Raw genomic sequence first — 26,356 nt, forward strand, 5'->3', positions numbered from 1 at the left:
GGCGGCGATGGTGTCGCTGGGAGAGCGCGGCCCCCCGCCCGGCGCGGCCGGGGACCTGGCGGCGCTGGCCGAGCTGGACGAGGCGGCGCTGCTGGCGGGGCTGCGGGAGCGGTTCCTGCGGCAGCACATCTACGTGAGTGCCGGGGCCGGGCGGGGGCGGGGGGCGGGGGGCGGCGGGCGCGCGGCTGACCGGCTGTCCCGTCCCCACAGACCGACATCGGGGACATCCTCGTGGCCATGAACCCCTTCCAGCCGCTGCCGCTCTACGGGAGAGAGGTGAGCGCCGCGCCCCCCCCGCGCCCCGCCGCCCCCCGGCTGCTCACGCCTCTCCGCCGCCGCTTCCCCGCAGGTCTCCGAGCGGTACCGGAGCCTCCGGACCGACGCGCTGCCGCCCCACATCTTCGCCGTGGCCAGCCGCGCCTACCACGCCATGCTGGGCCGCGGGGGCGGCGGACCCCGCAACCAGTGCATCCTCATCAGGTGAGCGGCGGCCGGGGCTGCCGGGGCTGGGGGCGGCCCCGAGGCTCGCAGGGGTCTCCCTGCCCGAGGCTCGGGTGCAGCTCTTCTCCAGTTCTGTTGGTGAGTCAAAATATATCTGCGCTGGCAGCGCATCCTTCGTCCCGACCGCTTTCGAGACAGATTAGCAGGCACGTCTTGTGAACGTGTGAGCAGAGAACACTGGCTTTCGTGGAGCAGCTGGGCCAGTAATCTTTACAAACAGTAAAGATTCCAGGTTCACTTCTGGTGGGGAACCAGCCACTGGAATCCAGCTCTGGGAAAAGCCATTGGGTGCTCTGCTCTGGCCACACAACTGCCATGGTAAAAGCTGTAGTAAAAATTGGAAGGATGATAATGGAAGGAACCAATTTTCACAAAATGGAGCTTCCCAAGTGTAACCAAAGAGCAAAAAGAATTAAAACGTGTTTTTCTGCTCTAAGACTTTGGGAATCTGGTCAGGAAGGATCTTAAAGTTGTGGGCAATTCTGTGCACTAGAAGTCAGGAACAGTGATTCTTTGAACCAAAGGGCCTACCAGTATCATAAACATTTCATTCTATCTTGTCACTCTTATTCTGCTGGAACTCTGCAGTGTAGCAGGTAGCATTCTTTAGCAGAGAAAGCCTCAAACAACATCAACTGGCAGAGAAAGCAGTGAACAGCGAGGGGAAAGCCTTGAAACATTGACTTCCTCTTCTCTACGACTGGATGCTGTAGAGAACAGTTTAAATGTCATCTCTGTTAAAATGCTACTTGCCAACTTGTTTGATTTGATTCTCGTTTGTATTATTTGACTTTTGATCATTCTGTCAGTGCTTTCGGCCTATGTGGTGTAGAAGTCAATTGCTGAATGACTGTGAAGTGTTTTGGTGAGACTGGGAGCTGACTCTGAGGGGCACTTGAGCCCCACTCATTTCTGTAACCTTCCAGCCATTGGTGCCTATGCTTTTCATGAAGTACTCTCAGAAGGTGATACCCATGGAATCACAGGTGCAAGAGGCGCTGCTGATAGGGCTCTGGGGGATAGAGAACAGTCATTGTATTTGTCTTGGGAGGTAGAAGACAAAGAGTAACCCATGAGAATTTGTCAGGTGGTCAGTGGTGTGGTGGTCATCTGCCAGAAGTTCAGAGATGATTCTGATACACTCCTATGCATCTTGCAATCTTTTACCTGGTCCGTGTGTTACTGTCAGAGGAAATTCATGGTTTTCCTCTTTATGGGTGATGAAACACTAACCAAGTTTTCCAACGTGAGCACAGTTGGGGTGAACAGGGAAGATGAGGTCACTCCTGTTAGACCACAGTTCACCACAACAGCACAAGGACACATCAGGATCTGCTGTCCCTTGTGGTCTTTTTAGTGTCTCCAAGTGAGTTTGGGAGGTCTGAATAGCATTCTTCAGAGGTGATGCTGGATGAAGCTGTTTGCCAGATCATAATTGTTCATTGTTACCAGATTGTCCTCAGCTACAAATTCCACTGGCTCCTCTTGCCTTCCCAGTCCCAAAAGACATTAGTCATAGCCTGCGTGTGCTGCCTGTACAGCACTTGGGTCACCTGAAGATGACTTTGCATTTCTTCAGAACTGGGGGCAGTTACACACTTGCTGTGCTTGCAGCACCTTGTGAAGGTGTTGTGCTTGTTGGAGGGTCTGAAGTCAAGCCTGAACCATGAAAGTGCTGTTGGAATTTTTTTTTTTTTTTTTTTTTTTTTTTTTTTTTTTTTTTTTTTTCCGTGGAAGAGGGAAGTTACTGAAAAATAAAAATAAACCTGAACATACTGAGTAGGGGCACTGGATGGTGTGTTCTCAACTGGCAAAATGGTCTTATTCCGTTTGTTTGTATTTGGATGGTGCTGGTCTGACCTGTGCTTGAGATCAGGGACCTGCTGTAGTACTTGAGATTTTTAGCCACCTATGACACATACTTGATACCAGGCTCAGAGCCACGCCACTGGTAGCTACAAAGCAATAAAGCCACGCCACATGCTCAAAGGTCAGCTCAAGGGAAATGGGGACCTGCCCTCAAGTATACCTCCAGCATTTCCTGCATTTATTTTTCTTTCCATGCATATGCTGAAGTTCTCAGATGATGTGATACTGTCAGTTAAGGACATGTAGTCTCACTGACTGTACATTCCCCTTCCCAGGACAGGGGAAACTGCACTTTCCAAGTGCTGGTTGTTTGACTTGGAGGTGGAGGCACCATGGATGTGTGACAGCAGAGTGACGTGGATGTGTGACAGCACAGTGACGTGCACTGCTGCCACTGTGGAAGTGCCACTGTGGAAGTGCCACTGTGGGCAGCTCTAAACCCACATTCCCAGCTGTCTGACACGTGGATGTGTGAAACACCCAAGATCTGAGACTGCCACAGCATCTCATGATCAGTGTCCAGGTGTGGATGTGATGTGGATAGGGCAAATCTCTCTGGACAAAGAGGAAGTTGTTGGCTTCAGCATATGCAAGGGAGTTGATGTACCAGATGACTTGGGAAGCAGAGCAAATGGTCTGTCTGGTACCTCCCATCCAGAAGTGACAGCATGGGCTATATCTGTACTCCCTTGCAGAGGGGGACAAGTTCCCTGATGAAGGACCAGAACATCATGGGACACCCTGTGTAAAGATGTGGTGTGTGAGTTTTTCCTCACACATGTGATTTTGATGAAAAAATTGTGGAACTCTCATAGAGCACTCTCAAGTGATGGAGCACTTGAGCCATAAGGGGCAGAACAGTTATACTTTAAGGTTGATGGAATTTATTTTGCTTTTTCTTGGCAGTGGAGAGAGCGGTGCTGGGAAAACAGAGAGTACAAAGTTGTTGTTGCAGCACATAATGAACCTTTGCAAAGGCAACTCACAGCTGGAGCAGCAGATTCTTCAGGTAGGTCGTTGCAGGATGATGCGTGAAGGTGCAGAAGCAACACTGCTGCAAGACAACTTGCATTAAGCTTAGGAAGCCTGCCAGTGAATCACCGCTGGAAATCAAGGAGCCACACATAAGACACATAAGAAAATCTTGGATAAGAATGGTGAGATAGCCAGCCACAAATTAGAAGGGTTAGTAGGTCAGTAATTTTGTTTGCTGGAGGTGATTTTTGAATTAGAGAAAACTATTGCAATCATTTATCATTTCTCTGTTACAAGAAATTGGTGGCATTTTTCTAAATAATTTCCTGTTTGAGGTAGAACAAGGACTTTCATTAGAAAAATGAGATCTTTATCTAATGGTACAGAGGGATGAAGAATTCACACACCCTTTAGTAATCTATCCCTGGCTACTTATACCGCCAGGTGCACCTGCTAGCTGGCTAACTGCCATCTTTGCCTTTTTCATATGTCTTTGCTAGCTCATTTTGAAACATACTTGACTCTTTGGTCTGAAATATTTCCACTTGAATTTCTCCCTGGGGAGTTGTGAGGTTTTTTAAACAAATCATATTTTAAATCTTTCATATGATAGATTAAGAAGAGTGAATTCTTGGACCACTTCACTTTAAAGTCTGTCTTCTCAGCTTTCTTGTAGAAACATAGAGGTCTTTCTCTGTGTTAAAGGTTAACTCCAACTAGTGCCCCTCAAGCCACTCTATCACTCCCCCTCCTTACCTGGACAGAGGTAGAAAAACATAACAAAAACTTGTGGGTTGAGTTAAGGACTGTGAGATCACTCAGCAACTACCATCACAGACAAAACAGGCTCAGCTTAGGGAAAATTAATTTCATTTCCTGCCAGTTAATATCTGAGCAGGACAATGAGAAATGAGAACAAGTCTTGAAACATCTTCCCCTACTCCTCCCTTCTGCCTAGGCTCAACTTGACTCCCAGTTTCTCTACCTTTTTCCCTTCAGCAGCGCAAACAGTTAGAGGATGGATATTGATGTCAGTTCATCGCAGATTATCTCTGCTACTGTCTTCTTCCTCATGTTCTTCCCCTCCTCCAGCATGGGGTCCCTCCCACAGGAGACAGTCTTTCAGGAACAGACTGTTCCAGCGTGAGTGCCTTGACGTGATGCAGTCCTTCAGGAGAAGGCTGCTCCAGTGTCAGTACTCTCTTTTGTATATTTGTACATCTGTACTTTAGGAACAGTCTGCTCTGCAGGGTACAGGTTCTCCTTCAGGAAAAGGGTGCTCCAGTGTGCCCCCCCTGCACAGGGTCACAAGTCCTTCAAGTAAACCTGCTCCAGAATGGGCTCCTTGCCACAGATCCTGCAAGGAAGGCTTCCCATGTGTTCACCTTCGGGCATCCACCTGCTCTGGTGTGGGCTCCTCCAGGGGCTGCGGGTGGATCTTTGCTCCCTCCTGGACCTCCAGGGGCTGCAGGGGCACAGCTGCCTCACCATGGCCTGTGCTTTGCGCTGCAGGGGAATCTCTGCCCTGGCAGCTGGAGCAGCTCCTGCCTCTCCCCCTTCACTCACCTTGTGTCTGCAGAGCTGTTCCTCTCACACATTCTCACTCTTCTCTTCCTTCTGTGGATGCGCAGCAGTTTTTATGCCAGAGGCACTGCCACTGTCACTGGCGGCCTCAGCCTTGGCCAGTGGCAAGTCTTGGAGCTAGATGGCACTGGCTGTGTTGTACATGGGGAAAGAGTCTGGCAGCTCCTCACAGGAAACAGCTTTAGCTCCTCCTGCAACCAAGATATTGACACATAAACTCAATGCCCCATGCTGTGCTTTGGGCTCTGGAATGGTGTATTAATTCAGTGTTGCATCATCCATGGTGGATCCAAGGTGAATGCCTGTGCTGCGTTGTGGGAACATGACATTGATACACCTGCTGTCTCTGCTTAGAGCTGGCTTGGGCCACACTGCCAGGCTGCTTCTGAGCTGAGCAGGTTTCACAGGCAGGAGAGCTGTGTTTGCTCAGCAGAGTGCCTAGAGCCAGTCTGCAGTTTCCCCACTGGAAATAACTCACATCAGCCCAGATGAGCTGCCCTTAAAAAGCCTAGAGGTGACAGTGAAGAAATAATATGCATCTTATTTGGTTCCTGCACATGTATGCAAGGACTTAAGTCCTTTAGGGGATTAAAGTTATATCTTAAAGCTGTGTTCAACAGGCTGCTCAGTGTCTACTCTGAGGCATTGTTTTTCCAGTTGACAGGCATTCTTTGCTCAAATACAGAAAAACTGTCATTTTTCCACCTTTGCATCCAGCTTAGCAAGCTGGTCTGATTGTTTTGTTAATTTCTTTGTAACGCACTCTCCTTATGTCTACAAATTTCAGTAGCTAGGTTGTCATAGTTATATTGACTGAGTGACATGGTGACTGTTTATTGCTGTTGTATAGCACTCAAATTATCTGGTGGTGGCAGATACTGTGTGGAAATAGATTATACCAATCTTATCTTCTAACAAATGCCTCAGTGATCTTACTGAGATCCCATCAGTTCAGTTGTACTGGTCATTGTTAATCTCATGCTGCTTAGTCTTAGTGATATTTGCCTCTTTGAATTTCTTTATCCAGGCAGAGATAAAGTAGGTGCTAATCCGTATTCATGGAGTGGTGCCTTTCCAGCTGAACTCTGAGTAGCAAATGCTAAAGATCCATTTTTCCAAGTAAGTTAGATTGGATTGCTTAATCTCAAGAATGGTTGTTCTGCTTCTTCACTTATTTTAGGTGAATCCGTTGCTTGAAGCTTTTGGCAATGCCCAGACGGTGATGAATGACAACAGCAGCCGCTTTGGAAAATACATACAGCTGCGTTTCCAGGAAAATAGAGGTAAAGGCAAGGGCATTTACTAGCCTGGGGAGTGGTGAGGAACTGGAGGAAGTGGATTGAGTAGCCAAGACTTGCGGAGGGTAAAATTTTGGCAAGTGTCTCCCTGTGCGAAGGGTGTGCAATTAAGTAAAATCTCACAGCAACCACTGTTGGATAGGACCTGGATAGGATTAGGCCTGGCTTTGGACAGAGTGAGAGTACAGTGAAGACATGGGGGTGAGAGTGCAGGGTAAGTGTCAGTAATACTCTGTGAATCCAGAAGCCTTTGTTTCTGCTAAAAGAGGTGAACAGAAATCTCCAAGACCACAGGAAGAATGGGGAAGCCCTTTTCCAGTGCACTGGGCAACCTATAGGGTCTTATACACAAGAAAGTTAATTTAGACAATTCTGTGCTCCTGGCACCAAAGAAGATGTGTGGGACAGCCCAGGCAGCTTCATGTCCCCCAGACCGAAGTTCCCCACCCTGTCACCTTTTTGTGTGCAGTGCAAGGTGCAAAGCTGAGTGAGTACCTGTTAGAGAAGTCACGGGTGGTGCAACAAGATACTGGGGAGAGGAATTTCCACATCTTCTACTACATGTTTGCTGGACTGTCTTCAGAGCAGAAGGAGATGTATGGGTTATTGGATCCTTCATTCTACAGGTGTGTCAAAGGCAGACCATAGTTTAGTCTTGGCAATGGGTGGTGAAGGGGAAAACAGCATAATGGAGTTTCTTCTCTGCCCTGGGGTTTTATCTATGGGTGAATGGAAGTTGGAGTGGGATCTAAATGGAGCTACATGAAGAGATATTATGGATCATCATGGAAGCCGGGAGGTCTGGGGTCTCTGCTGCACTACCTTGGAAAAGTTTCTTTCCCCTTCATGTCTCCACTTCTGGTGATCTGCTTTGTTCCCATGGGGTAGACTGAGTTACAGTGCCGATGGTGTGACAGTTTTTATGGGATATGCACTTTCTCAGGTACATAAGTGGACGATTTGGTACACAGGAAGTAGCTGAACACTGGAAGCACAAATACCAAGAGGTTTGCAATGCCCTTGACATGGTGGGCTTCCAAGAACAGGTTAGTCCTGGGGCTGTTTCATTTCCATTTGTGCTTCCTGCAAGCACAGGACTTCTTTTTTAGCTGCTCTTTTGAAGCTCAGTCCTATTTTTTGTCTTGATTTTCTGTGTTACTTTCAGACCACCTGAGTCTGCCAGACTTTGTGGAGAGCTTTTTCCCATAGGTTACCTGTGCGTCTTCCCTTAACCTCTCTGACTTCTGAGTCATCTGTGTTGTACATCCTACATACTGGTAGGTTTTTCAGTCACCTTTCTTATGTGTTTTAGGAGCAAGTGGACATGCAGGCTATCTTGGCTGGTGTGTTGTCTCTGGGCAATGTGACCTTTCAGCCTGAGGAGAGCAATGGGACTCTAAAAGTCAGTGAAGCCTCCCAGGGATGGCTGAAGGCTGCAGCGGTGAGTCACAAGAAATGTTGACAGAAACCTTATGGGTATGATGCTCTTTCCCACTGGCTGTGTGACTGCAGGAGCTGTTCCTGCCAGAGGATGTTTCTGCCTCAGAATGTGAAGGTTTCTAAAGAACAAGGCTTTTTTGGAAATGTACGGTTTGATCCCATGACAGCATTTGTGTTCACTACTATTCATACCCAAGGAGATGTGTCTCAGCTTCTATTTCTTGTGTGTCTAGAACCAGTGTCTTACATAGTCAGCATATACTTTGCTGACCTCATGAAACACAAGCTTTTTAAAACTAAATGTTTTATATTAGTGAGTGTGATGACACCTTGGAGAAATGCAGGTGGGCAATATCTGCACACTAGTTCTGTGTTTTCATTGGATTTTGTCCAAGGATACCACACTAAGTACTGTCATTTTTTATTGGTTATCTTGAATTAAGCTTTCTACTATTTTGCATGACATTATCACAGATTAAGAAGTATGTATTTCCCAGGACCATTCCTTTTTATTATATGGGATGGAGAAGTTATCCTGCTTTGTTAACAGGACAGAAAAAGAAACATACTTCTCCCCTTCCTGTTCCTTTTCATTTTGACCTATTTGCAATCCCAGCACTCTTACTCTTCAGTTTCACTCCCATCTCTTTACCTGTTTCCCTCCTACACCATACCTGAAACAACCACCTATGTCTGTTCAGCAGCCAACTTCTTTTTATCTTATTTCTGAAAGCTTGCTCCTCATTTCTTGCCCACAGGAGGGGAATTCCTGTTAAAACACTGAGAGGTTCAGTGTGTCTGAGTTCATTTTGTTTCCTGCCTTTCTTGTGGGTTCCTGTGACTCTGAAGCTCAGATGGTTCAGCACCTTCACAGTCATCTCCGTGTGGTGCTGTTCAATAAGTCATTAAACCGCTCAGCAGGGCCTGGCATAGCTCCCAAAGAAGGTGAAAGGTGGCAGCACTGGGAAAGCAAAACAAAAAGTGTTTGAGAGTGTGTGAGGTTGGCCACTGTGGGGGTGGAGCAGATCAGAGCCTGCATCTGACTCTGGTGCCAGCAGTAGCCCTTGTCTTACAGTGGGGCTCAAAGGCCTGGGCCTGAATCGTGGCCCTGTTGCACACAGACAGACACAATACCCACAAGCAGAGTAAGGGTTTACAACTGTCCTCCTTTCTTTCCTGTTTCCCAGGGTCAGTTTGGAGTCCAGGAAGATGAGCTGTTAAAATGCCTGATTTGTACAACATCGGTGACCCGAGGCGAGCAGATCCAGCGTTTTCACACCCAGCAGCAGGCAGAAGGTAGGAAACAAAATGAATTGCAGATGTGCTGGCTAGAATGACTGGGTTTGATGGAAGGGTATCCCTACACATGTGCAGCTTGTTGGGAACAAAGATGTCCTTCTGTGCCCCTTCATTCCTCTCACACAGAGGCAAGTATGTCAGTGTTTATCTGTTTAGTCTCTTACTGACATGTAGGGCCATGAATGCTGCTTTTGTTTGGTCTCCAGGAGGCTGCAGAGATTAAATGAGAAACCAAGGAATTAGCTTTGCTTTCTGTCTCAGCCCAGAAAGAAACTCTGGGTATTTGTGCAAAAGAGGGGAAGGCTCCTGTTGCAGAGTGCTGGCAGGGTAGGAGCTCTAGGTAATAGGTGGAGAAACAACCATGAGAACAATGAGATGTCATAATGTCAGGAATGGAGTGAAAAGAGTAAAGTAGCAAGCACAAGGTGTTATTTTCCCTTTCAATAAAACAAGAAAACAACCTAAAATAATCTGTACCAAAATGTTCATTTAAATTATAGTATTTTAAAAGCTAATTAAGAGAGATTATTGTTTCAAATAAATGAAAGAAGAAAATGAAATGGAATTAGCTAGTTCTGTTTTACAAATTACTCTTGACAAGAGAAGATACATCTCTAATCATAAGTCATGTTAATTTGGTCTCCTTCTTAGAATGTCAGCAAGCTTTCCATCAGTTGTGTCCTTTTCTTGTCTACAGCATTTAAACACTTAGCAACTGTGGACTAGGAGGAAGAGAACCTTTCAATCTTCCAAGTTGAATTTGGAGCTTCTCTCTTGGTTTAGCAGTGAGGGGATCCATACTTAGTATATCTTCAAAGGAGAAAGCAATCTCTGGTTATTCTAAAAAGTGGCATGACTCAAAAATGTATGGTGTGACTGATCTTGTAGAAAGATTGTGAAGATTTTGAAATTAAGGAGCTGTTTTTACAGCTCCCACTTACAAAGGGTGGGGACAATCCAATGTTCATCTGATCTTTAAAGTAGATTTATACAGACATTGTTGCTAGAGGTGGATGTGTTGAGCCAGCTTGTGTGTGGTGGCCCCTGCTCTCCTGTGAAGCCCTTCAGTGAGCTGCAGTTGTTCCTCTGTGCAGATGCTCGGGACTCCATTGCAAAGGTGGCCTATGGCCGAGTGTTTGGCTGGATTGTTTGCAAGATCAATGAGCTGCTGGCTGAGAACGTGGACCCTGAGGTGGAACTAAGGGAGATAGGTGAGTCCTGCCTACTTTGGTCCTGTTCTGTTCTCAAAAGTGCATCCCTCAGCCACAACAAAGGACAGGCACTGCATGAGGTTTCCCAGAGCTTGTGTGCTGGCATGCATTATCAAAACTAATCCTGCTAGAGATAAGAGCCAGCAGCATGAAGTCTGTAGGGCTTTGTTCAACTCTGAGCAGTCAGTGTTTCTGAAGCAACCATGAAGCTGTAGTTCCGGAGCACTCTGGCTTAGCAGAGAGGCCAGGTTGGAGTGGATCTTCTCTTAACTAACTCTCCAAGCTGTGTGAGGTCTGCCACTGGTGCCTCTCTTAGCTGCTTTTTCCCTGTGCCACAAGAGCTGTGTGATAAGAAATTTAGTTGTGTGTTGGTGTACACAGTAATCTGCAGGCATGGACTGCAGCCTCCACGATGTGCTCTTCTTCCCATTTTTTTAGGCATCTTGGATATTTTTGGCTTTGAAAACTTTGCAGTGAATCGTTTTGAGCAGCTTTGCATAAACTTGGCCAATGAACAGCTGCAGCACTTCTTCAACCATGTAAGTCTGCTGAGGGTGACCTCACTTTGTGTTGCAGAGAAAGCAGAACACTGCTCTACCTGGCAGGAGAGCTACATGCAGGAGAGCTTGGGGAAAAACATATCTACTGCCTGGAAGGACAGAAGTAGTGAATACTGAAGCAGGATAGAGAGCAGCAACCTTCCCTGCTGGGGCAGGGAAGCCACTGGGACAGGAAAGGAAGAGGTAGAAGGATCAAGCAGTAACCAAAGTTGTAATAGCAGGGACACTTACACTCTGACAAAGTGCTCCTGCTTTATGCACTAGGACCAATGAGTCCCAGGGTTACAGAGAACTGTGGAGAATAGCAGCCACATCTTGGACCTCTGATGCTGTGGCTGAGAGCACTACCCCTCTGTCCTCTTGTTCAGGGCAGGAAGGAAGATGTTCAGGATTTGTCTAGCCAAGTCTGCTGGGTGCTTCAACCTCTTTTTTCTTTATTTCAGCACATTTTCCAGCTGGAGCAGGCTGCCTATAAGGAAGAAGGGCTGCCTTGGGAGACCATCACATTCAACAATAATGAACCTATTCTGGTAAGTGAGAAGACTGACAGAATATAATTGCTCTGTCCAGCCGAGGGAAAAGTCTTGTTCTTTCTACCATGGGGAGGAGATGCACCTGGGAAGAACCTCTGCAAAGGGTGGTGAGGGTGAGAGGGGATGTCCTGCATTGCTTTCATGCATCTTCTTTCCTGCAGAATCTGCTCCTGGCCAAACCAATTGGACTGCTATCTCTTCTGGATGAGCAGAGTGCATTCCCTCAGGTATGTATGAGAGGGGAGGCAGAGAAAATATTCTGGGGGTTACTATATCAATGAATGTCTGGGCTACAAAGAAAGCTCTTGGGTTGGAGTGCAGGATGAACAGAGGTGTCCCCATGTGTGACTTATGAGACAGGACATCCAGATCAGGAGCAGTCTAGTGGCATTGACATCCCTGAAAGGAATCAGAAGGTACTATAAAAGACTATTTCACAGCCAAGGAGACTTCTAACACTTCGTTTTGATTCTGTATGTCCTCATCAGGCCTCTGTTGCACCTTATGAAATCTGCTCTCTTGCAGGCAACTGATAAGACATTTGTGGATAAACTAAACAGCAGCTTTAAGGGGAATTTACACTTCCAGCCAGCCCGAGGCCGTGTTTTGGGCTTCAGCATCATTCACTATGCTGGGAAAGTATGTACTGTTTGCAGTAAGAATGTTGTTGTAGTGTATGTTGGAGGGGGTGGAAGTGTTGCCTGACAAATAATGCTTTGATGTTAAGGAATGTGTGGTCTGAGGATGACACTAACAGAAGTGGAGTGTTCCAATGGATTGCCTCCTAGAATTCCCTGGGATTTATGTAAAAGGTACAGGAAGAGAAGACCCCTGAGGAAAATGGGGCTACCTCTCAGAAGCTTAGGTCTTTAGAAGAATCTGCTATTCTTCTAATCATCATTCTATTAGAAGTCTAGTTCTAAAATAGTACTTCATAAATAAAAATACTGTGCAGCACTGAAGGACAGGCTAAAGGCTTTTTCTTTACCTATTGGGTTCCAAAGCATAGCAGTGGTTAGTTTTTTTGCAAACACCTGAGAGCACTGTGTAAACAGCAGGGTAATTAATGTTTTAAAAGTGGAGGCAGTTATTTACACATTCACTGGTATCTAAGCAGCTTAGGATTTAGCACTATTGCATATAACTTTACTGCCACCATTATTGAAAGCATTGGTCCACATTAGGTTGAATTGATTTGTGATAATTTTTGGAGCAGGAGCAGATATGACAATCCAGGTCAGATATGACAGTTCATTGTAACTTGCATTTTAGTAATCTAATCTCAGCATTATTGACTAAGTTATTATTTGTGACATTCATTATTACAAAAATTAACATTTAACATGTAAAAGGTGGATGTCTTGGTGTTATGCTGCACTCCCATGGTTCTGATGCCTCTGGCATGTGCATGGTTTTGTTCCTCGGGGTTGGCATGTGAATAGGGTGTGCTTGTGTGTTTAAAGAATTCACATACAAGCCAGAGTACATTCAGTTTAACATATGATCAGCTCCCAGCAGGCTGTGGAAGTGGCTTTTACAGCCAGCCTGTGAGCACTGCTGTCCCTTAGTGACCTGCTGCCCTTTCCCCAGGTACAATACACTGCCGGGGGCTTTCTGGAGAAGAACAGAGACACCTTGCCAGCCAATGTCCGTGGGCTCTTCATCAACAGTGTCACCCCCTTGCTCAGTGTGCTGTTCACAGGCAAGTCCCTCTGCACATCCACCATGAGCCAAGGCCCTCCTTAGCAAGAGTTAAGTGTGGGCATGAGGCTCATGTGTTTCACAGTGTGTTTCACAGCTGGCAGGGGGATTCTGGGAATTCTGCAGCCTGGAATGGGGCTGCTGGCACATACAGAGCTGTCAGAGCTGCTTATTCCCTGCCATGGAAAGCAAGGCAGGTTGTATCATCTTCCAGAGAATTAGCCACTGCTCAGATGCCTTCCCATCTTCTCCAAGGCCCCTGCAGGACTGTTTCCACTGGTTCTTTCTATGTACCCTGTTCTTGTCTAGAAATGAAGCTGGTCAAGGTCATACATTCTAAAAATGGGGCTTCACAGCTTGTTAAAAAACCTGTCAGGTCATGCATTATTTTTCTTCTACCACTACACTCCCTTTTTCCAATTATTGATACACCTTCAGATTCTCAAAGGCTTCTGATTAAATTAAAAATTTAGAGAAATGTCAGAATGATGCTTCCTTGAAAATTGTCTGGCTGAACACAGTGCTTCTGGTATAGAAATGTTGTAATTTTTCAGCTACTGCTTAGGACTATCTTTCTTCATTACCATTTCTGCACTTTTACTGAAGCTACTTAGCCTTGTCCCAGCTCTTTCAAAGTTTATAAACATCAGACATAACCTGTTCTCAGGTTGGTTGTCCAGTCTGGGTAATGGCTTTAGGTGCTGAACAAAGGGTTTGATCCAGATGACCTCCAGAGGACACTGCCAACCTGATTTTGTGATTTTATGATTCACGTGAAGCCATCCCATCAAGGGTGCACAAGACTCTTATTAGATCCTTTAGTAAATTAAATTTCTCTGATTTTCTCATCCTGTGACTGAATTAGTTATAAGCTATCTGACTTTAAATAACCTCCTGAGTGCTGTAGATGAGCTCCCTATTTGCTGCCTGTGCCATTTTTTCTGCACTATTAGACACCCATTGATGATAATTCTGTTTAAAGTCATTTAGGTTTATTTAAAAACCTAATTGTCATGTCTTCTCAGTGGCAGAAGTTAGTATTTCCTGCCTAGTGTGCTTCATACCTACATCTTCTTCCTTTTTTAACATCTTTCCTTGTAGTTCCACATGGTGAAACCAAACACCCTGTGATTTGGTATTTGTAAGGAAGTTTGTGCATGAAGTGAGATTTGAATGTTTAGCCCTAGTGGATTGCAAGCAAAGGTACAAAATCAACTAATTGTCTCTGTTCTTCCAGCCACTGTCTCCAGGACAGGGACCCTGATGCCTCATGTGAAAGCCAAGGTATTGCACTTCAGGTCCACATCACAATTGATAAATGTTACCTGATAATTATTATTTGAGAAACTGGCTAAAAAAAGGACAGGCAGAAGTTGGTTTAAAATAAGAGCAGACAGCAATCAGCTTGCAACAATTCCTCCTTTGTTTTTTACTGTGATTTGTGCTTGTTTCTGCCATTTGTATGTTTAGCTTTTCCTCTCTCCCCTTAAATCCATTCTCCCTCATTTTTTGCCATCTGCCTTCCAGCAGTGCTCCTTGGCTGTCAATCAAGCACTTCTTCCAAGGCTGATCCTTTGTTTTGGTCTGTTTTAGGTCATACCAGGAGCAGATGACAAGTTCAACAGCACACGGAAACAGTCTGCTGGAGCTCAGTTCCGGGTAGGGTATGGCTGCCCTGAGGTGTACCATGAGATGATAGCAGTGATAATTTTGTCACTGCGAATACCATGGTTAAAACAGACATTATGTAGACATAGGTTTTCCTGATTGCTGCGCAGGGTTGATCAGAGTGAGACAGGCCCAGTTGTTGCCAGAACCCAGGAAGTTGCTGCAGGATAAGAAAACAGTTTTTGCTGAAGGATATTGCACATCTGGCAGTGCTTTGGTTTGATGGACTGTTGATGTTCCTCTGTCCTTGCCAGCATTCCTTGATGGTGCTCATGGAGAGGATGTATTCTGCCAACCCACATTTTGTGCGCTGCATAAAGCCCAACAGCCAGAAGGAGCCAGGTGTGCTGGACAACCAGGTGGTGCTGCTGCAGGTGAGCAAAAACAGTGTCCTTGACAGGGACTTCTGCCACATCTCAGTGGGAAGGCAGATTCCACCAAAAGGCTGTGCAAGGTGACTCACTTGAGTCTCCCCTTACCAGAGAAAGAGCAGCCACACTTTATATATGTGTAAAGATTCTGAGTGCTTGGTTGTTTTTAGGACACAAGCTGCTAGGTCCAGATTTTGCAATCTTAGATCTCTCTCATTTCTTTTTCATGAATGCAATGAGATCTGCTCGTCAGGCACTAGGATTCATCTTTACATCTCCCCCTGGATGAGACTGGTACAGACAGTACTCTGGAAAAATTGCTTCCCAGAGGAGACTGTTCTTACCCCTCAGCCAGGGAAACTCTGAATAGCAACCAAGAGGGGATTGCTTTGATAGGATCTGAAATGCACTGATATGATTGTATATGGATATTCTGTCAGGTCTGAGGTCTAGATGCTTTAAAGAATACTGAAAATGATTGGAAGAGTTCAGAAAGCTCAGCAGCCTCTTTAATGTATATAAGAAAGAATAGGATTAAGAGGAAGTTCATCCATGCCTCAGAGTACTTCTGTGTCCAGATTTGGAAATATGAAGCTATCATCTAAGGGACAGAGGCAAAGCATACCCATGGCTGGGAGGTGAAGTTATTTCAGTCGCTGGTTTTTATGGTTTCCAACTTCTAACTCAGTGGTTAATCATCAGAGCTACAGGATGAGGTAAATTCAGTTCTTTACCAAGGAAACATTTTCAGAAAAAGAAACGTTTTCATTTTGAGCTGGAGAAGTTTAATGCTGAATGAAGTAATTTCTGCCTGCAAAGGAGCAAACCAATGTCCTAATGACCCGTGTCTCTTTGTTTCTCTGATCCTCTTTGTGGTGCTGCTTCAGCTTCGGTACAATGGGCTGCTGGAGACAATCCGTATTCGAAGAGATGGTTTCTCCTGGAGACCCTCCTTTGAGGAATTTGCTGAAAGGTCATTTAAAACCTCTGAATAGTCCTTGGTAGATATTGTTTGGGAAATGACCCTGATAACCAGATATGGGCAAGGAGTAAAAGAGTCTCTTCAAAGTTCATGTGGTCTGAGGTCACAGGATTATTTGCTGTGGGAGGATGAGTGGGAAATATGTTGTTGTTTGCTGTCAAGGTGATAGGAATCAGCTCAGCCCATCAAGGATGTGGCTTTCATGTGTTTGTATCGGTTCGTTTCCCACAGATATGGAATTCTTCTAGTTAAACCTGATGTTCCCCTCACAAAAGAAAGGTAGGAACACTCACTGTGTTTGTCTGGTTTATTCTTCAGAGGCTTTTACTCTGAGTAGCATAGGAAACCAAGTAAAAGGGACAGGCAAAAAAGATGGGATTTTGTGGTGATGGGGAATACAAATTCCAGGGAAGAACATTTAATGTTTAAAGAGCATTTGGTACCATGATGAATTAAATCTTTCTTGAATTGTTATGTAGCAATTAAATTCAATTACTGTAAAGCCTTGTTGTGCTATGAAATGGAAACTGACCCATGTATTTAATTCAGTAACAATAGCAGTCAAGGGTGTCCACTGAACTCAGCATGGCTGGCACTCAAGTACTGCTGTCAGGTGCCTCTCTAGGCTTTTTTCTGATGGCCACATAGGAGAAGAAGATAAAGACAGTGCCAAACAAGCAGCCAGCACTGAATGTCTCCCAGGCTAGAGAGGTTTCTAAACCAAGAATTTGGTCTCTGTACCGGCAAAATATACCATCAGCACTTTTAGTACCCGACTGTTAACACATAAACATCCTTCCCTCTGCAGAGGGTCAGGGTTTTACTCTGCCAGCGTTTCCCTTCCTACATCTAGGACAGCAGTTCTCCACCTCCTCCTCTCCACTTTCCCAGCCTCTCATTCTTGCCAGTGTCAACTGTGATTGATAGTGAGAATGAATCATGTAAAGAAGCCAACTGAGGGGGTTTTTTTTAGTCATTTAAGAAAAGAATTTGAATGATCTCCTGGAACAATTCACTCCTGGCAGTAGTTCCTCCTGCCTTCACAGTGCTTCCTTGAACTTCCTGATGCTTCCTGAATAGTAAGAATTTCAAACCCAAGTAAGGTCACAAGAGAATGTCATAGATGGAGGAGAGATCATTGTAAACAGGCAGTGTGGTGTGTTTGGAGTCACAAAAATCATGGGATGCATTTTATCCAATCCAATAATTCAATTCTGTGGATATGGATTATGGCAGTGTGGAAGTTGGCCAAGACAGAAAGAAAAACACTTCTGCTTTGCTGTGTGAGATATTAGCAAAAACTGCCACTATGATTTCACAGTCTGGATTAGCAGGAGAGGGAGGAAGCTGTCTGTGTATTGCAGCTAGAGCTGCTTTCAGTTCCAAGTGTCAGGGAATCTTTCCGAGTGACCCAAATTTTATCACTGTAGTCTGCAAAATGAAACTGGAATTGGAAAACAGACTTTCTCCGGAAGTCTAGCTGTGCTGACCTTGCAACTTGTGTCCTCCAAAGGGCTTGGAAACAAAATGAGGAAAAGCAGTTCTGAGAATAAAATAGGCTCTACAGAATTGCCTTCCAGGGAGTTGAAGTAAATCTACCTCTGGGAACCCCTTTGTGGATGTTCTTCCCAAATGTGGTCCTAGCTGTATCTCAAGGTGCTTATAGACTGACAGCCAATTTACTGACTACTGGGAATTGCTGAGGCACTTTATGCCCCTTTATGCAACTAAAAAATTGGTGTTTGCTTTAGGTGGAAAATCATTTATTTTACTTTTATTGTCTCTTTCAGCTGCTTGAAGATACTGCAAAGTACAGAGCTGAAAAGCTGGATTTGTGGGTAGGTGTGGATCACTGCTGTTGGGAATGGGAAGCTTAGGATTTTACACATGTACACTGTCACCTGGTTCTCTTTAGGGAGAATTCTGTGGTTGTAGGAATGGGCTCTTGAAAGGATGATGGATAAAAGTTTAGACAATGTTTCTCACTGCATCTTTCTCTTCCAACTTCACAGAAAGTCACGACTTTTCTTTAAATATTGGCATCAGGAGCAGCTGGCAAAGTGTGTGGAGCGACTGGAAAGAGCAGCAGTTATCATACAGAAAGGTGAGCCCTAGGACAGGAGCTGATCTCTGATCAGGGGAAGGAAAACCTTCTCTGTATTCCCTGCTCCACCTTTGCAGAGGACAGAAGGGTAGGGCAGGTGCCATCTCTGTGTCAAGGCCCTGTGAAGTCAAAGTGCTTATTGCAAATGCCCACATTCCCAGTGCTCATCCTGAAACAGGGAAAGCCCTCAGTGTTAGCCTTGGAAAGGGAAAATGTGTGCAGGAGAGCTGGGCTGAGCAGGGCACATATATGATTTGGCTGTGTCCTGAGGTCTGGTTCACTGTCCTCTGGAGTAATGATTGTTTCTGAGTTGTGTTGAACTGGGGAGAGGGAAATGAGTGAAGCAGATCTCATTGCTGCTTTCGGAGACAGGCAAAAAGGGGTGAAATATTTGGTCTGGTTTGTTTTTTTCTTTCCTTTCCATGTAGCATCTGCTCTAGCAGCCTGTCTTTTCAGAGTGGCTGTGGATAGATTGGTACTTCCCCTTGCACGGGCTAATTGAGGACTGTGCAGTGCGAAGGAGGAGGAGGAGGCTGCTGTCACCCTGCCTAGCTCCCCTCTGTTGCACTTCTCTTCTGTATGGGTTGTTGCACTGCTGAAGCATCTGAGCAACTTCCAACCGTGCACCATACAGTGTGACAAACATCAGACTGTCACAAGCTGTGCACTGGTGTCATCTGTGGGGACGATGTGTGGGTAGTGGGAAATGAGACAGTACAGCTTTCATTTCATGTGTTTTAATAACTGGTAGAGTAGGTGGGATCACACAATGTCTGTAATGCTCCTAGTGAGCTCTGCAATGGCTGCTTATGGGAAGGGCTTTCCTGTGGGCTGGCATCATGGAAATCCTGTCTCCTTCATGGTGTCTAGGAGGACAGAGAGATGGATGGTTAACAGGCCTTTCTGTGAGGCTTTCTTTTTGGGGTATTCAGTGCCCTGGCATTAGAGATGAGAGCACAGATCTATAATTTGATTTCTATAAATCTGTGATCTAGCAGCTTAGAGAGTAGAACACTCTATCAGGATTTTGGCTACCTGCTCACAGTAGAGTTTCCATTGCTCTTTATTAATATGACTCAGATGTTGAGGGCTTTGCACTAGATGGAGGACTATCACCCAACGTTCTTCCCTGAGAGAATTACAAAGGCATGAACAGCATTATTTTTCTAACCACACCTTTTTTCTGAATAGTCTTTAGGGGATTCAGATGCAAGAAGAGTTTCCTAAAACTGTTGACTGAGCTGAGAGCTCAAGCACAGCGGCTACAGGAGGAGGCAGAGAGAGAAAGAATCCGGCAGCTGGCACTGGCAGCAGAGGCCCAGGGTGAGTTGTTCCCACTCACACCAACCCAATGTGTGTCCACTGGTGTGATGATCACCTTGAAGGACTGTAAGCTCCAGGTCCTGATGGCCTGCCCTGGGACAGGAACTCCACCAGTGTGGTGGGCAGGGAGCTGATGATGTTTTTGCTCTTTAGAAGTATGGTTTTGTCTGTGGGGAGCAGAAGCAACATCGTAAAGGTTATTTGCCTGGCTGTGCTGGAAGGAAGGCCAGGCTGTGGTTTTTCCACATAATCCATGCAGCAGAGCCTATCCAGTCCTAGGCCTGTAGAGGATGGATATCATGGATCTTGGATGCTAGATTTCACCTACTTATTTCTTCTTGTTGCAGAAAGAAACTCCCTTCCAGTCCCCATGCCACGAAAGAGGCGCCCTCAGTCTAGTCCTCATCCTTCTGATCAGTCACAACAGCCACCAGTGCCACGGCCACGCAGCAAACTAACAGAGGTAGCAACACTGGCTCTGCTGGGGCCCCTTAGCCAGATGTGCTGGTTCCCTGCTCTATCCACCTTCTGCATGCACATGTCCTCCTGCATATGGCCATAAGACAATATTTTCATTCTCGTTATGAGAAGTATGAGTCTTGTCCTACTGTGGTTAGATAAAAAGCATAGTCAGGACCTCTGAGGAACTGAAAGCAGCTTTTAGTAGTTGGTGACTGATCTTCTCTTAAGGGATTTAGGAATGGTATCACCTGCCAAAGAGATCTCTTCAAACTTCTCTGCCTTTGGCTTTTCTTTCATGCTGACTTTCCTTCTCTGCTTCCTTTCAGTCCACTCCTTTTGATAACTTCTTGAGCCCTGCTGTGCCTTGTCCTATTCTGGGAGCTGAGGAACAGACTGGGGAAGAAGCAAAAATGAGGAAACTCAAGAGAGGAGCAACTCTCCGCTGGTTCAAAGAGACACAGGCCCAGAAGGTCATGCAGGATGATGGGGCCTTTCCAAGCTGGCTGCATGGGATGATCAGTCGGAGGTGAGCACTCTGGACCATCACCACAGGAAGAGGCCAATGGCTCCTTAGGACTGTGTAGATTGGATTGGCCAGGCTTCGCTTAAGGAATGGGAGTCACCTCCATAACTTCTCCCTTTTAATCTCTGAGCATCAAACCCTTAGGGGAAAGCTTGGGAGTCCCTGTCACAGATTGTAAATGCTGAAACTTTATGTAGGTCCATGGACCTACATAAGTCATAGTATGTAAGTCCACTGTGGGTCCCTAAATACAGATCTTGGTAGGGATGGGAGGCTTTTAAAGTAATCAGAGAGGAAATACACACGTGCACTTTCCCTGTTCTGGACCATTTGCAGAGACATGAAGGTGAACTTCTGGGTTGATTCATTATGACTGTTTTTTGTATTTCAGTATAGGTCAGGAGGAGACCCCAATTTACAGGAGGAGAATATAGAATTCGGCTTACTTTTATTTTTAAAAGTATTAAGAGGGGCTTTAGTGAGTACTCAATAGCAAAACTCCACCAAAGCCCCCTGATACAGGAAAAGGAAGGGTTTTTGTTGATACCTCTGTCTCTCTAAGGAGGGTACAGCATAGGTGGCATTTGCTTCTACTTAGTCTGGGAGAGACATCCTTCTTTCACATGGAGCTGTTTGCAAGACTTTGTTTAAATGCTTGAAGTTTTTCTACCAGGTCTGCCTCACACTTCAGTCTCTTGGCTGAGTCAAGCAGTGGCATAGTCAGAAAAGTTCTGGTTATGCTAGTGATCAGACAGGAGCAGGATGACAGTCTCACCTGCGTGCAGATTGATCTGTGGTGCTCCACGCTTGTTTACGGCCAATATCCTATAATTGGTAGGATTTCTGTATCAAGGTTGCTGTTATCTGAACACTCTCATCATCCTGCTCCAGTTTCTAACTTTTTTTTCTGTTCAAACTGCAATCCTCCTTCAGTCTTATTAGATCTGTGTTCTTGATTTTTTCAGGCTGTCAGTGTGAACATTTACACAGAGACATTACACAGCACATTAGTTTGGTGAAGGACACTACCATAGCTCACAGCTCACTGGTAGCTGCATTTCTTTTTAATCTTTTAAGATAGTTATTGAGGCCCTAACCTGTGATAATGCCTTCATCCACAGATGAAAGAATGTAGGAAAGAAGTTAGTGTCTGGAAGACAAAACTGTCTGAATTCAGGTATAGACTAGCCATGAGCACTGCACAATGAAGGACATGGCAGATCCTTCACAGAGACATTGGTGTTTAAGCAGAGACTTAAGTTTTCACACAGCAGTGTAAGCTCAGCTTAATGAAATGGAGCAGCCAGAGCAATCCCAAATTGCACTGGTGATTTCCAGTCACCTTTAGCCTCAAGCAAGGCACATGACAAGCACAAAGCAAGGCTTTGTCTGTTGGGCAGAGAAGGGGAAGACTTCCTTCCAGCAGGAAGTTTAGAAAGCCAGAGTGGTGTAATCCAAGTTGGTGTTTTTCCAAGGCGCTAGGCTTACTCAGTACCCCACAGCATCCTGACTTCTTCATCCCTGGACCATAGGAAGTACACACATGCACAGATTCCTCATCTCAGTGATGCTTTGTGACATGCTTGGTGCTGGAAGGCAGCTGTTGCTGTTGCACAGACTGCTGGAGCAGGTTTGGAGCAGCCCTACTTGGAGAAGCTTGGCTGAGAATATTGTGCTTCCTCAGCCTGTTAGTGCATCCTGCACCAACAAACCTGAGTCAGGAGACTGGTAGCCAGGAACAAGTGGGGCAGATGCTGGGCTCCCTGGGACACTACTGGGGAGGCACAGGAGATAGGATGCAAATCCCTGCTGTGTGGCAAGGCAACTGCTGGCTCTTTGCTGAAAAACTCTTTCCTGATTTCAGGGAAGCAGAAAACTTGCTGATTGACAAGCCTTTGGGTTGCTTCCTTGTTCGGATCAGCCAGAGCCGACCAGGTTACATCTTGACATACCGGTAGGTAATGGGCAGAGGAGTCTCAGGGGAGACATTATTGGTCTCTACAACTCCTGACAGGAGGTTGTACCTAGATGGGGGTCAGCCTTTTCTTCCAGGCAACTGGCAACAGGACAAGAAGACACAGCCTCAAGTTGTGACAGGGTAGGTTCAGGCTGAACGTCAGGAGGAATTTCTTCACAGAAAGGGATGTCAAGCACAGGAACAGGCTGCCCAAGGCACTGGTGGAGTCACCATCCCTGGAGGTATTGAAAGATGTGTAGATGTGGCACTTGAGGACGTGGTTTAATGGTGGACTTGGCAGTGCTGCATTAAGGGTTGAACTTGAGAACCTTAAAGGCTTTTCTGTTCTGAGCGATTCTGTGAAACTGAGCACTGCGTGAAGTTCTGTGATCCTGGAATTCTGCAGTTGTAGAATGCTTGAATTCTGTGATTCCATTAAACTGCTTTCCTGGAGGAGACTACCTGCTCCACAGAGGATCATGTTCAGCCTGTCCTGTAGTGGGTGCCTCAGAGAGTTTGTAGTAGCAGATGGGATATTGCAGAATCTGTCTCTTACTGAAAATACAGACCTGTCTGTCAGTGGGTTGCTGTGGCTCCAAGGATAAAAGTCCTGCTTAGGCTGTACTCTGTAGCTGAGAGGGCAAACCAGGTTGAAAAGAGATTGCAGCACCTATGAGCACATGTTAGTGTATAACACATCTCCTGCCTCTGTGTGGTACTTGTTCCTGATGATCCTGATCACAACTGGCCTCTGGAGTGCAGGAAGCAGGAACCAGGTCCTGACATGCTGAGCTCCATGCCATGACCATTTCTGTCCATCCCTGTCCCCAGGGGCGAAGGCCGCTGCAGGCACTACATGGTCCAGATGCAGCCCAACGCACGCTACGTCATTCTGGGGGAGGACCGCGCTCACGCCTCGCTCACGGATCTGGTGCGATACCACCAGAGTGTGGGCATCCAGCCCTTCATGGAGATACTGACTGTTCCCTGTGGGCAGGTGAATAGCAAGGGTCTTCTGTGGGAAAAGAGGATGGGGCATGGACTGCACCTTGAGTGGATGGTTAGAGACATTGCAGCAGCATCTCTTTCATGTTCCTGTTGAGGGGCGTCCCATTCTGGCCAAGCAGCTTGGCTGCTTCTGCATGCACTGGGAAATGCTGCTAGCTGGGGAGTCCTGGGATGGGGGAGAGGCACTGGCAGGTGGATGACACCCTGCTGCCTGCTGAATGTCAGCAGTGGACACAGCTGGGTATTTCTCTTTGTGGTGCTGTTCAGTGTGTGTGAAGGGTCTGCAAACCACTGCTGAATCCACTCCTTCTTTCTCCAGAAAAGTAGTGAGAGCTTGAATTACGAGAATCTGGAGGGTCTCACACTGAGTTCACCAGCAGACAAGGGGGAGACCCCTCCAGAGAAGCAGTCCTACCCCTCCATGCCTTCCAGCAGCAAACCTGCTCTGCAGTGGTTCAGGAGGACCAAGAACTCCCAAAACCAGCAGGCCCCAGAGAAGAGTAAAACAAAGCCTAGCTCTGGAGAGAGCAGCCAACAAGCCTTCCCTCGACTCCGCTCTTCCATACGCCTGGCAATGCAGGAAATCCAGCAGGTGAGCTGGGCCATATCCTCTGCCAAGCCACAGTCCCTCTGGGACACGTGGAGTTACCCTGCCAGAGGCATGGGGGAGGAGGGTTCCACAGCTAGCAGTTGGTTTCTTAGCTCCTGTGTCATAGGTTTTATTTGGTGGTCTTGGGATCAAGACTGTATTCCTTGGAATATTCCTTGCTGGCCTGTGCTCCTCCAATGCTATTTCTCTGCTTCTCACCACAGTTCACTTCCAGTCCCATAAGCATGTCTAAAGGGAGGAGCTCACTGCACTGAGGATGTACAGCCTGAGTGACATGGTAAGAAGAGGTGGTGCACAGGAGGGAAAACAGCAATTGCAGTTTCCTGGGAAATGGAGGAGCAAAGGAACTCTTCCTTTCATGTTCTACCTGTAGCATCTCTTGGCCACAAGCTACACAGAAGTAGGTCAGGAAAAACGGAGAGCAACAGTCATCTTCCATCCCAGGACTACACAGAGACCGGGGAAAATCGAAGTTTGGGTTCCCAGCAGTTGCGGAGCATGGAGTGCTTGCAGTACTGTGGCCGGTCTGCTGGAGGGAGCTCACAGTTTGTTGATGGCCTGGGGCTGGCAGGGCGAGGGCTATCAGAATGAATGCCACAGTAGTCAGCTACAGTGGCTTTGTGGGGTGGAGAGGCAGTGGTGTTGGGGAGCCCGGTGCAGGGGCAGAGGCAGCGAGCTGAAGGCCACGCTGGAAACAGAGGAAAAGGCAGCAACTTTGTTGCTGTAAAGGGAACTTTGAACAAAGTCTCAGCAGTGGAAACTCAGCTAGTTACTAAGATGGTGATACAGTGAATGGGTGATGAAGTCTGGAGTGAGCCAGAAGAGGCCTTTTGGCAGACTCTCTGTTACCTGAAGTGTCTGGTGGATGTGCAGCTCTCCTGTTCCACTCAGCTGCTGAAGGCAGGTGGGAGCTGTAGTGGTGCTGTTGTACATCTCTGTGAGAATCTTTGTATATGTCAGCTGAGCATTGAGAGGAATCAGAAGACCATGCTTTTGGCTGCTGACCCACTGCAGGGCGTCCAGCCATAGACCAGGATTGCCAAATTTCCTATGTGGTTCTGCTCCCATGTTGGAGTTCATGGTGGAGCAAAGCTTTTTAGCTGGGGCCTGTCTTGTCTTTCTCTTGATAGCTGAGAAAGACAGGATCTCTTCAGTAGCTGAAAAAATTCTCTCCCTAAAGTGTTTGGCTTAATTGCTTCCTTCCTCTGTATCCCATTCATTGATGTACCCAGGAGATACTCCCTGCGTCAGAGGTTAGGCAGAAGAAAGACAAAACACAGGGATCTGCATAGATAACTGCAAGCTTGTTGTACTGGGACAGCTAAATGGAACCCTTTTATGTCCTCCAGTGAGTTGTGTTTCTTGACTGTCTTGCAGGTTCAAGTGGCTCTGACCTGTCCTCTTCCAGTGCTGTTGGGCCTTGCCTAACAGAGAACACATCCAGACAAGCAGCAGCCTTAGCAGCCTTTTTTCTCTCTCTCTCTCTTTTTTTTTTTTTTTTTTTTTTTCTGCATCCAGCTGGCCCTGTGCTTTTAGACAGGGCTGATGCAGAAGTTCACTTTCCTCACCACTGAGCCGTACTGTGACTGCAGTATCTGGACCAGTCTGATCCTGGCAGAGGGGAGAGGATGGGAGCAGTCACGCTCTGCACAGACCCACAGTGCCTGACAGTCTGTGCATCAGTACTTCGGAGCTCCTGGAGACACCTCACCTAGCGCTCTGAATAGCCACTGGGTATCTCCCAACAACCTGTTCTGTCACAAGTATCTAATTACCTACCTCTTTCTCTTTAAATATTCTTTGTTTTGGTCCTGTGCATCTGCTGCTCTGGGAGCCAAGGGAAGCTGGGCTTGGGCAGTAAAAAGTAAAACTGAAGTGTCTTTTTTGTTGAGTGTAGGAGCACTTAAACAGAAGCTGAGACAAGGTCAAGAAGATCTTTCTTGTAAAGGGGATTCACTGCTCCTGCATCAGTGTGCTGGCACACTGCCCCACGGTTTTTAACCAGAGCTAAAGTCAGGTGAAACCCTCTCACTTATCCTGGCTGAAATCTCAACAAGTCCAGGCTGGACAACATGCTGCTTTACACTGAGGGTGGGTAAGAGGGCTTGGAACATAAAGGACCATACTACTTGTACCGTTTTTCCTATCTCTTAAAATAAATCTCTTTTTTTGCCTGTAAGGAGAACCTCACTTTTTTCTCTGTTGCTGTTACTGGCAGTCAGTTCAGCCACAAAAGACAAATAAAAGGGAACAGCTAACACCTCTGAGGGTAGACATGGAATCATGTGAAGTGTCTCAGTGGAGAAGCTGAAGGCATGTGGGGCACTAGCTGCTACCTGTAACAGCTGCTCTGCCTGTACTCACTTACACCTGAAGT

The 26,356-nt window shown here is 46.4% G+C and overlaps 1 protein-coding gene across 1 annotated transcript; it reads left to right on the top strand.

The window, feature by feature from the left end:
- Nucleotides 1-237: 237 nt before the first annotated feature.
- Nucleotides 238-26,109, top strand: LOC310922520 (myosin-IIIb-like; the record flags this gene model as incomplete). Its single annotated transcript, XM_083883150.1, has 29 exons — nucleotides 238-276; nucleotides 350-480; nucleotides 3,277-3,379; nucleotides 6,110-6,212; nucleotides 6,697-6,853; nucleotides 7,171-7,273; nucleotides 7,540-7,668; nucleotides 8,855-8,963; nucleotides 10,061-10,177; nucleotides 10,616-10,716; nucleotides 11,181-11,267; nucleotides 11,432-11,497; nucleotides 11,796-11,909; nucleotides 12,861-12,972; nucleotides 14,209-14,255; nucleotides 14,565-14,630; nucleotides 14,894-15,013; nucleotides 15,898-15,983; nucleotides 16,224-16,271; nucleotides 17,783-17,830; nucleotides 18,005-18,096; nucleotides 19,288-19,419; nucleotides 19,767-19,882; nucleotides 20,208-20,407; nucleotides 22,269-22,358; nucleotides 23,193-23,358; nucleotides 23,689-23,961; nucleotides 24,183-24,256; nucleotides 25,357-26,109. The coding sequence occupies 28 exons, from the start codon at nucleotides 238-240 to the stop codon at nucleotides 24,231-24,233; spliced, it is 3,006 nt and encodes a 1,001-aa protein (XP_083739276.1). The 3' UTR covers nucleotides 24,234-24,256; nucleotides 25,357-26,109.
- Nucleotides 26,110-26,356: the final 247 nt, after the last annotated feature.

This window comes from Zosterops lateralis (assembly GCF_965231275.1).
Source record: "Zosterops lateralis genome assembly, chromosome: Z".
Taxonomy (NCBI): Eukaryota; Metazoa; Chordata; class Aves; order Passeriformes; family Zosteropidae; genus Zosterops; species Zosterops lateralis.